This window comes from Coturnix japonica, chromosome 17, assembly GCF_054131305.1.
Source record: "Coturnix japonica strain WE chromosome 17, WE-NBRP24, whole genome shotgun sequence".
In the NCBI taxonomy this organism is placed as follows: domain Eukaryota; kingdom Metazoa; phylum Chordata; class Aves; order Galliformes; family Phasianidae; genus Coturnix; species Coturnix japonica.
In genome coordinates this window covers 11,680,168-11,694,018 of record NC_140679.1, presented here as the reverse complement: position 1 = coordinate 11,694,018, position 13,851 = coordinate 11,680,168, and the positions used below count along the sequence as shown (strand labels likewise).

Below are 13,851 nucleotides of genomic sequence, written 5' to 3'. Positions count from 1 at the left end.
GCTTCATGTTCCATACCCAAACCAGAAGCAGGTCTATCAGTCTAGTGGTCAAGGACCCCATCTCTGGTGGCCCCACTGCTGCAGCCCCAGGAACAGTGCTGCTCAGGATCAGCAGTCGCAGGGAGAGGTGTCTTTGCTGGCAAGGAACCAGATACTTCAAGTGCAGGAATTTGGATGCCTCACTGCAAAAACAGTGGGTCAAGTGTAAGGTGACATTCTTGGCCCCCTGCTTTATTTCCGATGTTTTTTCTAGGAGAAAGCCTACTGCTCCCCTACACCCTGCTCACTACCTGCCCAAAGCAGCTTTGTGATCACATTTGCCATCAGGGATGTGCAAGCAGTTAAAGATTTGTTAGAAAAGCAACATCATTTTTCGCTTTCTTATTGAGAAATCAAAGACCTCATGTGACCATATGGATGACTTAACACATTTATAGACCAGGAAGGAAGTTGAACTGCGCTGCTCGCTCTGCTCTGCAGTGAGGTGGCTGCTGCAGACTGAACTGCTGCAACTCCCAGCAGAGCAGAGGGACCCCAACATGACCGCCCAAACCAAGCCCCCAAAATGCTGCTTCTTCAACATCAAGACAGCAACTCTTGCTCTTGGCATCTTCCACATGGTAAGTGACAGAATGGGGGATGGAGGGAAACGAAAGAAGCATGTGAGCAATGCTTGCAGAAGGTACGAGCACTACAGGCCATGGAGTTCCCTGACTATTGACTTTCATGTTTTGCCAAAAGCAAAAGACAAATGGTTCAAGGGGAATGTACAAAGAGGGAGGTCAGGTGGGAGGGGAGGAGAGAGCAGGAAGAAGTTTATTACAGTTGTATATTTTAAAACTGTTATCCCCAGCTTTACCCATTGGAGCTCATGGAAACCAATTCAGGAGCTCTTGCTCATGCTGGGAGACATCTGGTGCAGCTGCCTGGAGCTGCTGGCTGCAGCCGGGCAGCACAGGGAACATTCGGGATGTTTCTTCCCCCATTTGGAGACATTTCACCCCCCATTTAGGCTGCAGAGATGTGCTTTCAGGTGGCCTCACATCATACTGAGGATGTGGCTTCTTGCACGGAGAGCGCACACTTAAAATAATCCCTTCTGCTGCACTGGGGGCGCACAGTCACACATTGGGAGCATGCGGTGTGATAACATCTAATGGAGACCCGGCCTTTCTCCATGCACAGAAGTGGAGTGAGGGGAACTGTCACCCGCAAGGATGTGCTTGGCATGGGCATGTCATGGTCCCTACAGCATTCCTCTTGCAGCTGGAGCAGGCCAGACATGCCCTCACTATACCACAGCCACCTTCTTGCTCACACAGAGCTGAGATTGGGGTCCAGCATGAGGTGACGTAGCAGCTTTGACTCCCATAATGCCATCCCTGTGTCCATTGATGGAGCACTGAACTCATGCAATGAAGGGCAACAGAAACTGACGATGGGTTTAGTTGCTGATTTGGATAGTGGGATAAAGTGAAAGCATTCAGCAAAGGATGATTATAGATCAAGTCCAACCTCAACCCATCCCCACCATGCCCACCGACCATGTCCCTCAGTGCCACATCCCCATGGCTCTGGAACATCCCCAGGGACATTGGGTCCACCACTCCCTGTGCAGCTGTGCCATTAATGGTCACATAAGATAGTTCCACACCAGCTCAGAACAGCAGAGCTTCCCCCTGGCACTATGTGGAATCCAGGTGCTGCAATGGCATTTCCAATGACAATTTTTAATCATTTGGGGTCCTTGAACTGTGATGAGATTGCAATTTTATATCCTCCTTTGCCTTCTGCTTTTTGAGCATCTAGATTACAGCCCAGGCAGGCTTCTCTTTCACCACGGACTCAAAGCTCATAATCTCACTGTGTTAAAGAAACAGGAATTGCTGTATCTCTTTGTGCAGACTTCTGACCCCAAATGACAAAAACCGAACCATATGAAAGCAGACAGTTTGCAGCAGAGCAGAAGCAATTTCTGATGACCAATTAAACATAGAGCCATCGCAGAGGGATGGTCATGACCTACTTGGAAATGGGACCCTCATAGGAAGCACTCCCAAGGTTTGAAGAGGAAGTGGCTAAATTAAAGGGAGGAAACGCATGACAAGGAGCTACAGGCATGGCACGTGATGCAAGCTGCCTGGTGCCAGTGGAGAATCAGAAGCACAGAGAGAAAGGGAAGTAATCTTTCCTAGCTGGAGGGTGAATCACAAAGCCTGCTCTGTGCCCCTCCAAATGCTTCAAAACAAAACACATTTTTCTAACACTTGTTTCACTGTGGTGCCAGTAGATATTCCCAGTTTGTACCAGCATTTACTGGAAGAGAATGAGGTCAGCTCATGGTGCTGTTGGCCAGCGGGGAAACCTTCATTTCCAATGACATAATGTGGAAGATTTGTTGTTGAAAAAATCGTGTCGAAGACTTCCAGTTGAGTTTTGAACAGCAAAAGGCAGAGCCTTGGGGAGAGGCTTCACAGTGTTCTCGGGAAGGAGACTGCCACTGTATTTTGCAGTAGATGGTCTTAGCATACTGCTTTCAGAGATAACACAGAAGAATAGCAGCAAGCTTTCGTATTTCCTACATTTTCTCTGCCTTTTTATGATGTCATGTTGCTGCAGCTTGGCAGAGGGAGGGAAAGGGTAAAGGGAATTTATAACTCGGTGACACAGATGATTTGCCACATCAATACTGTTCATTTGTATCAATATAAATTATTGCTGTGGGTCCCAGTGATGAATCATAGTGATGCTGGGTGATAGCAGTGCCATCAAACACAAGCTCTCAGGCTTCCTGGTGATATCTTGTACTCCTATAAATTAGATCTATCTTACTACTGATCTCTCCGTAGACAGCTGAAATAAATGTGGATGTTCTCAAACAAATGGGGAAGGAGAAGAAGGGAGATGAGGAGGGGACAGTTGTGTGATTAGCAAAGCTTCAAGAGGTGTCGGGTAGTGACTTTGAAAGGAAGCATGGAGGAATTTGTCCTCCTGCTCATTGACAAGAAGAGACTCCAAGTTATTTGGTGCAGCTTCAGGAGCAAAGCCCGGCTGTTGCTTCTGTGCATAGACAGAAAAGTGACAGTTCTTTTGCTACTCATTCTTAACTACAAAGGTCTTGGAAAGTGGCATCTCGTTGGGTTGACCTGTCATAGCTTTAGTACTTCATGAGCAGAGCTCCATCTCTGAGATCTTCCCCAGGTCCAGCCCTCACTGTGGCCGTGGTTCATGTTGGCATGAAGCCGTGCTGTCAGCAGTCTGTGGCTGCCCTGGGATGTTCCCTCATACTCCCAGAGCATCTCTATCACATGAACCTGGAGGGAAAAAGAAGCAGCGGGAAGGAAAAGATAAAATGTTCTGAACCACAGCAACCACTTTCAAATTAAAGTAAGAAGTGAAGCACTGAAAGTAAAGCACTTATATGAGGCACCATTTGACATCACAGCACCAGGTGTCATCATCCTGAATGCACAGAAATCAGGAGCCCTCAAAGCACATTCATGCCCCCGCTGACCCCTGCTCATTGCAGCATCAGGCTCTTTACAGAGCCTGTGTGTGAGAAAAGTAGCACGTGTCACACCAAGGCCATGTGCACACATATAAATAATTTGGAGGTTAGTCAAGCTACACAGGTTTCAGCAAATAAAAAGTACCTGAAGCAACATCTTACAGCAGCTTAACCCTACCATAGCTGTAGCAAATATCCCCCAGGGAATGGGGGCTGCGTGCAACATGCTGTTAAGTTTCTGCCTCACAAGATACGCTTTTGCTTGCTCAGGTTGTCTGCTTTGGGTTAACGGCTCACGGTACCTCTGTCCTGCACTGTTTGGTGATGTCACCAACCTTCCTCCAACTTCTTAGCCTCACTGTGGGGCTTCAGTTACCTTCCGTTCTTAGCAGGAATAAATGGGGTTGTCATGGGCCAGGCAGTGGGATGCCAAATGCAGAGGTGGGTGATGGAGGGATCTCCTGGCCATGATTTACTCATAGGATGAGGAGCTCAGAAATGACCACCAGAGCTTTGTCTCTTCCCTCATTGCAGTTCAGTGGCTCATTGTTTCTATGCAAAATTAACTTAAAGCGAAGTTTCACTTAAAATGTCTACTCACTAACCTTCTGTTTATATTTGGTTTGGCTATCTGATATAGGACTGACGTTCATTTGGTTGCTTTTTCAACGCTTGCAAGGATCTCAGGTTGTCCTTCTTTTTATTGTCCCTCTGACAGGCACTGGGGATGGTCCTTTGTGCTGAAGCTTTGGCTCTGGATGTGAATTCATCTGGGATTCCATCTCCTGCATCTCCTGTCTTTCAGGAAACATGTGGATGCTTTGGGTTCAAGTCTTTTGCTTTCCTCTACTTAACAGAAACCTGAAAAAGCAATTTCTTCCTTGGTTACCCATGCTGTCATTTGAGGAGTTTGACCAGTAGCAGCAATAAGGAAAGTGAAATCTCTTTGGGAGCATGTGCTCATCAGAAATGAAGTATTCCAAGGACCTCTCTTCTGGAAACAGCATTTGTTGTTTTGCAAAGAAGGTTGATTGGTTTGGTTTTGGGGATAGTGGGAGAGGCTACATTTGTTTCCTGTCTTTGCCACACAGCAGTGGCAAAGCTTTGCTTCCTCATTTCTGGCCCAATGCAGAGTCTTTCCCTCCATGCCTCTTTCTTTTGCCTGCAATACCTCCTGTAGAGCAGGAGGTGTATGACTGTGCATTACTGCAGCCTGAGCTCTCAAAAAGAACAAATCATCTCTTCTGCTTGCTTAACTGTGTAGCTTTTTTTTTGTCTCCTGCAGTTGCTTGTTTTGCGCTGTTGCCCACACACAAAGTTTGCAAACAGGAGCACAACCACAACAGTTCAGTTTCCTCCTTGCCTGCGTCACTTCTTTAAGCGAGTGTTAACACAGAAGGCTGTGGCAGCTATTGTGGACAACCTGTTTCAGCTACACAGTACCATGCTTGTGCTGACTGTGGTGCCAGATACAGACTTCCTTTCTGCATCGTCACAGGACAACCCCAGTGCAGAGCAGACAAATACCTTCCCTCACTCATCTCTTCCCAATGACCTCTTCTTCATCGACTGTCCTTTTTTCAGTGCCTCAGGCATGATGAATGTGTGCTCCCAGTGCTGGACTTGGTGGGGTGATGGAAACATGTTTGCGTCATTCTTTTTTTTTCTTTGGGGAGAAATGAGAGAAAATCCATCCAGATAGGTTCAGTGTGGTATCACTTCAAAATACCATTGGAGAGCCACCCTGCACTTAGGGCTGCAGCCACTGCATGCTCCTTGGAAACAGATTTGTCAAAAGCAGGTTGGTCTGCAGTGGACTGCATTGTGCCTTTTGCCTTTGTTCTCCTAGGTGATGAGCCTTTTGCTGCTGATCGAGTATTCCCTGGAAGTTGCGAGTAGGAAGGGCTACTGCAAAGACCTGGGCAAGGATTACTACAAAACTGGTATGTGCTCGGGATGCTGGAAGGGAGCAGGGGACACTGGGGTCCTACACTGACCTTTCTTTTAGGTTCCTCTTTCATTAAGGTTTGTGAAGACCACCAAGATCACCATGTCCAACCCCAACCAATCCCCACATCTCTCAGTGCCACATCTCCACATTTCTTGAGCACCTCCAGGGATGGTGACTCCACCACTTCTCTTGGCAGCTGTGCCATCACCCTTCCAACTCCAGCTGCTTTGTCTCCAAGTCCCTGGTGGTCTGGGCATCACATGAGTTGCCTGCAAGAAGCAGCCATGCTGTTCCATATCTCACACACAGTCCCAAGCATCACATTTGTCACAAATGATTGAATTCCTACACATTTCATGTGGGGTGAGAAAATTTTAAAGCTCAAGATTTAAAAGAAAACAGCTCCCCCAACCTCAAATATTACTAAACCAGAAAAAAAATTTGCATGAAGCAGTTGGGGAGAACAGATGCACGGTGCTTTTTCCTTTTCTTAGTCACTTTCTGCTGTAAAACCGCAGGCTGACATACCCCTTTTGCACTGTGCTCAGGATAGAGGAAATCAGAGTCCTTCGCCCTGCGGTGCCTCACCATACAAAGCCATAAGGAACCACATAGGAAAAAAAGCCCACAGCAGGAAGGATTTGCCTGTCCCCTGCTTTTCCAGTGTTTCCTTGCCCCAGGCTGCAGAAATCCACAAAAGTGGAGGAGAAGTCAGGGTGGGTTGGAGGGAACTCAATACCCAACTCGCATGATTGCTTTCTGCAGAGCTTCCTCCTTCCACTTGGCTCCTCCTCCCAAGTGTTTCAAAGGGCTCTGCCTGGGAGGTGGAGAGCACTTTCTAATTACAGTTGGAATGAAGACAGTGCAACTCTTCTATTCCCAAAAACAAGCAGGGAAACAAGGCAGCCAAACAGTATAAAAAGTTCAATTTGACTTCAGAACACGGATGGAAGAGCTGGAGAACAGTGTGGGGAGAGGTTCTGTGGATGTCCTCAGTATAGGCTGCTCTATCTGTAGAAGAGCTTGGGTTGGAAGGGGTGTCAAGTTTAAAACCATTCCCCCTGGTCCTATCATTGTCTGTCCTAGTAAAAGGTTGATTTCCCTCCTGTTTATAACCTCCCTTTAAATACTGGAAGGCCATAATGAAGTTTCCCAGCAGCCTTCCCTTCTCTAGGCTGAATCAACCCACATCCCTCAGTCTGTCTTCATAGAGAGATGCTCCAGACCTCTGACCATATCTGTGGCCTTTCTCTAAACCCTCTGCCAAAGCTTCACTTCCTTCCTGTGCTGGAGACCCCAGACTTGGATGCAGTACTCCAGATGGGGACTCACAAGGACTCGTAGTAGAAGGGAACAATCCTCTCCCTGCCCTGCTGTGACCCCTCTTCTCATGCAGCCCAGGGTACCATAGGCCTTCTGGGCTTCAGGTGCACACTGCTAGCTCATTAAGTTTTTCATCTACCAGGAAACCAAAGCGGGGATGCTGTCAAGGAGTTCTCCTAGTCTGTATACATACTTAGGATTACCCCAATGCAAGTGCAAAACCTTGCACTTTTCTTTGTTGAACCTCATTAGCTTCATGTGGGCCTATCTTTTGAGTTTGTCAAGGTGCCTCAAGGTGCATCTTTTCCTTCAGCTGCATAAGCTGCACCACTCATCTTGCTGTCATCAGCAATCTGCTGAGGATACCCTTGATCCCATCATCTATGTCACTGGTAGTGATGTTAAAGAGCATCAGCCCCAAGACAGACCCCTGAGGGACACCACTAGTCACCACCTCCAACTGGACATACAATCATTGACCACCGTTGTCTGACTGGGACAATTCAGCCAATTCCTTATCCACCAGATAGTCTACCCTTCAAATCCATAACTCTCCAATTTGGAAATAAGGATGTGCTGGGGGACCTTGTCGAAGGCCTTGCAGAATTGCAGGTAGATGGCATCACTTGCCCTTCCTTTGTCCACCAGTGCCATCACTTCACCATAGAAGACCACCAGATTGGTCAGACACAACTTTTCCCTGCTGAAGCCATACTGGCTGTCTCAGATCACCTGCTGATCCCTCATGTGCCTTAACATGTCTTCTGGGAGGATCTGCTCCATGATCTTCCCAGGCTCAGAGGTGAGGCTCACCGATCAGTAGTTACCCAGGAAGGAGAACTGGGATTGTTTTTGCCATTGCTGGGACAGTGTGGAGGATGACAAGATCAGCTGTCTTTAGGAGAAATGCTCTGTTCCTAGCTGCCTCTCCTTGCTGCCTTGGTTTATAGGATGCTGCAGGCAGGGTAGCACCAAGAGCACTCCTCTGAAAGCTGCTTTTCAGTAGAAGTTGATCAAGAGATTTGTAGATCTACTAAAAATACAACACTAAAACAGGAAGAATATCCAATACCTTCTCTATTCATCCTGAAGGATAGTGAGGATAGGTTCACCCTGAAGGGATCAACGTCAGGATTTTAACTGGTCTAAAGCTGGTCTAACTTTAACACTTGGTGCTTAAGAGATAGAACAAGAATAATCTGGCTAGGCAGAAGGAACAGGAGACAAATGGTCGTGTGGCATTTTGGGACATTCAGTTGCAATTTGTAAGAGCCAGGTTCACATCTCAATGCTCTGTTAAACCACAGCATTATGAGTCCTGCTTGCACTTCCCAAACCCATTTATTGGGCCATAAAACAGAAAGGAGTTTCTTGGCATTCATCAAAAATATTACGAGCCACTCAAAGCCCCTCCTGGCTACATACAGGACATAAATCCTGATATGAAGTCAATCAAATATAGACATTTGGTAAATAAATTCTCTGCTTTTCTGCTTGTTGGGAGGGCTTATTTGGTTCCCATTAACTATCTGGCATTTCTTGCTGGCAGTGCAGATGTCCAGCACAGCTCTGCAGAGGCCTTGACATATGCCCTGCCAGCAGCAGCTCCTGTGAACTCATTCTATCCATTCTCCTCTGTTCTCTTTTTGGACTGGGGTTTCCTTTGCTGTTTCCTAAGCCTCCTTCCATGTTTCAATTCTCATTATGTTGTGGCTAAAAAAAAAGAAATAAATTCAGTATTTATTTAACAAGGTGTAAGTATAAGCAAAGTTCCCTTGTTTCTCCTCATGCATCTATATCTTTTAATGAGCATGTTGCATTCTGCAACTACAGAGAGAGGACGGAGGCAAAGTATTTCACCCTGCAGCTCTATGACCCATGCTACTGTTGGGTGGCTGAATCTTCTTCCTTGCTTGAGTATCTCCTAGATCTCTCCACAGCTTTTGCTGTTTATTAGTTTATCTAAGTCTCAAAATAATTTCCTGACCAGAGTTTTTTCTGCCTAAAACCTCACTCCAGTTTTCATTTTGTTTTACTTTAATATTGTAGCCCAGGATATTTGAACTTCAATCCCATGTGCCTGAATGTGGGAGGTGGACATTAGGCTCCAGCTTTTAGTAATGTGAAATTAATGTTGTCGCTTTTAGCTGATGTCACCACCAGTTTCCTGTTGATCATCATGCTGTTTGTCATCAGCTTCAACCTCCTCTTCGGGGTGTTGAAGGTACGTTCTCCACAAATGTCATTTAGCTGCTTGCTGGGGTCTCTCTGCCATTGTGGACTAGAAAATGCTCACTGAGTGCTGAGGTATGACCATAATGATACCAGTCTTGCTGAGACTCACATTTAAATCAGGGTTATTTGTTGTGCTGCGGGGTAGAAATACTCTTATTTGGAAATGTTGCTCTATTGCCTCATTTCCATACTCTTGTACAGGTCAGATCTTGGAGGGGTTCCGTAAGTCCCCTTTTAAAGGAGGATTCCCTTCCTATTTAGAGGAGAAATGACCGTGTGCTGTTCTGGGAACCCAGCTTTCTTTGCAACAGTAAGCTTGGGGCAGCTGAACAACTAATGGAAACTGATTTGATGGGATCAAACATAAAGGTCATGCAGTGAAAGTTCACAGGAACTTTCAGTGCAGAGTGGGAAAAAGAATTCATGTCAATGCCCTTCACTGCTGCTGAAGCTGCCACGGTCATCCCAGTGTCTAGAATTAGATGCAGAAATTCCAGGAGAGGTTTTGTTCATGTAGTACCTTAACACATGTCGTTTTAGGTATTGATGGCTGGGCCCATTCTCCCATTCAGAACAGAAATAACTCACATTGATTTTTCTCACAGAAGAGGGAACGCCTCCTGATCCCATTCCTTGCTCTACAAGTCATGGACTTTCTCCTCAGCCTCCTAACAATGTTCAGTTCCTACATCCAAGTCCCAGCCATGGTTTCAGTGTCATCCCTCAGACACACGGTAGGTAACAGGTCATGTCAGGATGCTCTTTGCTTTTTATGGGATGGATTTTCATGATGAAGCAGTTCCTACAGTGGCTGCAATCCTTGGGAGTTAGAAGGTCCACAAGGGCAACTGGTGATAGCAGAGACTAAATTGGGTTTCCCACTTCAGAGACACTTGCTGTTGGTTTTCCTTTCTGCCTCAGGGATCTGGGGAGATATTTTTGAGGTAAGTCAGGAATATCACTGCAGCAGCTAGAGACTTCTTCAGAAGAGCTGGTAGAAACCAACCCAGCAAGATGGTTTGCCCAGTATTATGGTTTGTATAAATGAATTAACTAATAGAATGGCTGAGGTTGGAAAGAACCTTAAATAACGTCAAGCCCCAAACAGCTTAGGCTGTAAATTATGATGGAACACAAGCCCATGTAAATAGAAAAATCTATAAAGGTCTTGTAGACATAACCCTGTCCCCTGCCCTTTGTCTGCACAGCAGGAACACCTGAAGACCCCTTTCCTGGCCCTGCAGCTGCTGGACTTCTGCCTGAGCATCCTGACCCTCTGCAGCTCCTACATGGAGGTTCCCAGCTACCTCAGCCTCAAGTCTGCAGACAACAGAGTAGGTGGTGAGCACCTTGTGTGACCCTGGCAGAGGGGACAAGTGTTTGACTGAGACCCCCTCCCTCTTTTCACAGGGCTTTCTGCCAGCCCTGGAGAAGTTACCAACAGAGGAATATGCTAAAGTGATGGTCACCTTCACTGTTGCGTTCATTGCTGTCCTCTTCGTGAAGGTAAATGGCTGCAGGGTGTGGTGAGCAGTGAGGGCAGAAAGGAAGCTTTGCTGCCTGAGGGATAGGAGGAAGTGGCTTTTACTTCTCTCTCAAATCTGCCAGAGCCATAGAAAGCTTCTTGGGTCTCCCCTTGGGAGCAATAGGAGCTACGCTTCAGTGAGGGTCTGATAATCAGATCTCTCATGATTCTGAGGGCGTGAGTTATAAAGGAAGCTCCCCCTGTATTTAAGAACTATGACTGGCCATTCATCTCTAAAAGGATAAGATGTCTGAAAACGAATTATAGGAAACTCTTCTACTATTGTACAACAAAATCAGTGAGGTCGTTAAGCAGCAGGTTGGATCTTCCACTTGGGTAAGTTGCTGTGTCTGTGCTGATGCAAAGAGAGTTATGCAGTCAGATGTCCTGAAACTTAATTAAAAGCAATGAGCTGCTGAGTTTTGCTTACATCTTAGAAAACTGCATCATGTGAGACTTCCTGCACAGTGAGAGGGTTTCTCTTCTTCTTGCTTCAATGGATCAGAGAACAGATTTTTCACTGAGAGGTTTAGAAAAGAAAACTGCATCTCTCCAGGTAGAGAGCAGATTCTGCACAGTGACAATTGCTACTTGTTGGCTGGAAAGCATTTTTTCTTATCTAGACTCTTCCCAGGTGGCCTGAACAAACAGAGTGAAATGGAGAGTCCTGTGCAATGCACTATGAATGTGACTTCAGCATATCTCAATGTTTGCATAAACTGACCAGTAATAGTGGAGGTAACTCTGCAACCCAACTGGCCGTGTCACCTGGCAAATCAGTTGGTTTGAATTTCCTACAGGGCCAGCTATAGCAAAATCAAAGAAAATAAACATAAATATATATTTCTTTAATTATTGTAACTTTATAAAATTTATTTGGGGATTATTTGGGAGTTGAGTGGGGTTTTTTAGTACAGTTATTATGATAGCTTCAGGGCATCGCTTGTTTTGCTCTTCTATATGAAGAAGCTTTTGGTATGGGGAGGTTTTTGCAGTGTTCCCTGGAGGTGGTCAAAAAAGGTTTTACCTTCTCATCTCCATAAGTCAATTTGAGAGACAGATTCCCTCAACTCAGATACTCCATTCTTTGTTCTCATTCTTTGTCTTGGCTTTGTGACAAGGCAAACAGTCCTCATTGTTATGGGAAACCCTAAGCTACAGGGCCTGTTCCTGGGACATACAACTCCCTGTGTTCTTTAGAAAATGCCAACTGTTTTTAAAGTACAGCCTTACGCCAATGAAAACAAGAGACACATGACTTCGCCTCACTGCACAGTGCAGGGAAAATATTTATTTCACATGGTATGTTTCACAGGCCTTGCCTATTTTCTGGTGCCACAATCTGTCAATCGATCCATTTTTCTCAGAAAATCTCTTCATTTACCGCATTGTGTAACACCACGAGGTGCAAGGCAGGCCTGTCAGAAAACTGACACTAATGGAAACATGAAGTTTTCTTGAAAAAGACGTCCTTTGAGGTCAGTCCTAGTTGACAAAGGGGCCCTGGACCTCTGGGAGGTGAATGTTGTACCCATCCATGTGTTTCTGAAACACTGGGACTTTGAAGCCTGCTCAGAAAAATAACATGAAAATTGGCATGTTTTCCTTTCCTGCGTGATGACATTGGACACTCAGCATGCCTATAGTCCTATTGACTTCACAACAGTGTGCTGCTCTGAGCAGATGGAGTTGCCACCCTTCCAACAAAGGATCAGGACAGACCGATTTAAAGGCTTGGAATGTGTAGTGTCAGGCTTCTCTCAAGGCCTGAGAGAAGATGGTGGTGGGATGATGGCAAACATAGAAATGCTTTTGTTGACCTGCGGTGCCAAGGCAGACTTCCCTTTCTCTTTCCTTTTCAGGCCTATATGTTCAAATGTGTCCTGAGCTGCTTTAAGTACATTAAAGCCAGTAAGAGAGAGGAGGTGAAGGTTGACCCACAGGCAGTTGAGAAGGTGAGTAAAGGTTTATGTCATGAAAAGTCAGGGTTTAGATAGCGTGATGCTTCATGATCCTTATGTTTGCTCCTTTGGTGGTACAAGAGAGAGGCCAGCACTTCAAATGTGCATTAACAGGTATTAAAAATCAATTCCCAATTATGTAAAATTCCTTTCAATTTACTCCTTTGTAAAACCTTCCAAAGGCAATTGTATTTGCAAGGAAGCTGATACTCAGACTTTGGGCAAAGTAAATAAATGGGAATATATCACCCAATCTCTGACTTGAAGGTGTGTTTTTAATTTCAGATCAACTTTTGTTTCTGTGTCTGATAGTGTCATTCACATTCCAAATTAAGATTGGATCGGTGTCTGAGAGATCTGGTGCATCACCCTTCATTTTAATGAATGTCCTTATGCAAAATATTGATGATAGCCAATAGCAGCATCCAACTGCTCTGACACAAAGAAGGGAAATTTAAGACCTCCAAAAAATGAAAGATACTTGAGGAAGAGAAACATAGCCAAGATCAAGGCCATTTGGAACCCTTCGTGTATCCAAAGCATGACTAATGGTCTTCTCTTTCAGGCCGTTCTGCCATCTTATGAAGAAGCCTTGGAGTTGCCTTCCAAGGAATGCCCACCACCCTATGTAGCAATCTAAACTCTACTCATGGAGAGAAGACAGAGTTCTGTTGTTGGTGCCTCTTGTCCCTTCTGTCAGATACTCAGCCTCTCTGAGAAGCCCTCACTTTGCAGCAGCATCAAGCTTGTTGCACTCTAGCTCGCTTTATGAGCTCATGAAGAGCAGCAATGAACCATTGGAGCTGGTGCCTCATTAACAGTTTTGAGCTGGTAATACTGAGTTGCAGTGCTGATTTTAATAAACTTGGTATTAGGCATCTTAGAGGTTCCCATCACTGGGCTCTGACATCTGCCAGGCATTTAGCCTGGATCCCTTGGTAGGCTTATTTACCCCAGCAGGATGCTGTCTCTTATCTGTCTTACATCTCTAACCCAGCAGCTGAGGCATTTAAGAAGTAGAACAAGGGGAAAAACAGGCAATAACCTTTTTTCTGCTTTCTGAGGTAGCCCAAATCTGACGTATACTATGCTTACTAGCATCTTTTAATGAGGACCTAAGGGAAAGGAGTTAGCAAAAGAATGAAGTTCTCAACAACACACTCTCATTCTATCTGCTTATGATCATGACTGAGTTTGTATTCCAGAATATAAAACATGCTGGAGTTGTGACGGTGTTGCTCTGCCATTTTATACCCAAGAGTTTGCTTTTTTTTATTATTTTTTACTTTTTTGCTTTTACTGTGACTTTGATGAGTTTCAGTAATAAAAAGCCTGTTAACAGCTTCAA

At 45.4% G+C, this 13,851-nt stretch overlaps 1 protein-coding gene across 2 annotated transcripts; it reads left to right on the top strand.

Moving 5' to 3' along the window:
- The first annotated feature begins 459 nt into the window (after positions 1-459).
- Positions 460-13,851, top strand: LAPTM5 (lysosomal protein transmembrane 5). Of its 2 annotated transcripts, none has more exons than XM_015883727.3 (8): positions 460-620; positions 5,358-5,451; positions 8,930-9,006; positions 9,623-9,751; positions 10,229-10,351; positions 10,428-10,523; positions 12,405-12,497; positions 13,069-13,851. In XM_015883727.3, exons 1-8 carry the CDS (start codon positions 540-542, stop codon positions 13,141-13,143), a joined length of 768 nt encoding a protein of 255 aa, XP_015739213.1. In that variant the 5' UTR covers positions 460-539; the 3' UTR covers positions 13,144-13,851. The 2 variants fall into 2 exon arrangements, with proteins under 2 accessions (XP_015739213.1, XP_015739212.1); XM_015883726.3 differs by having other exon boundaries at positions 10,226-10,351.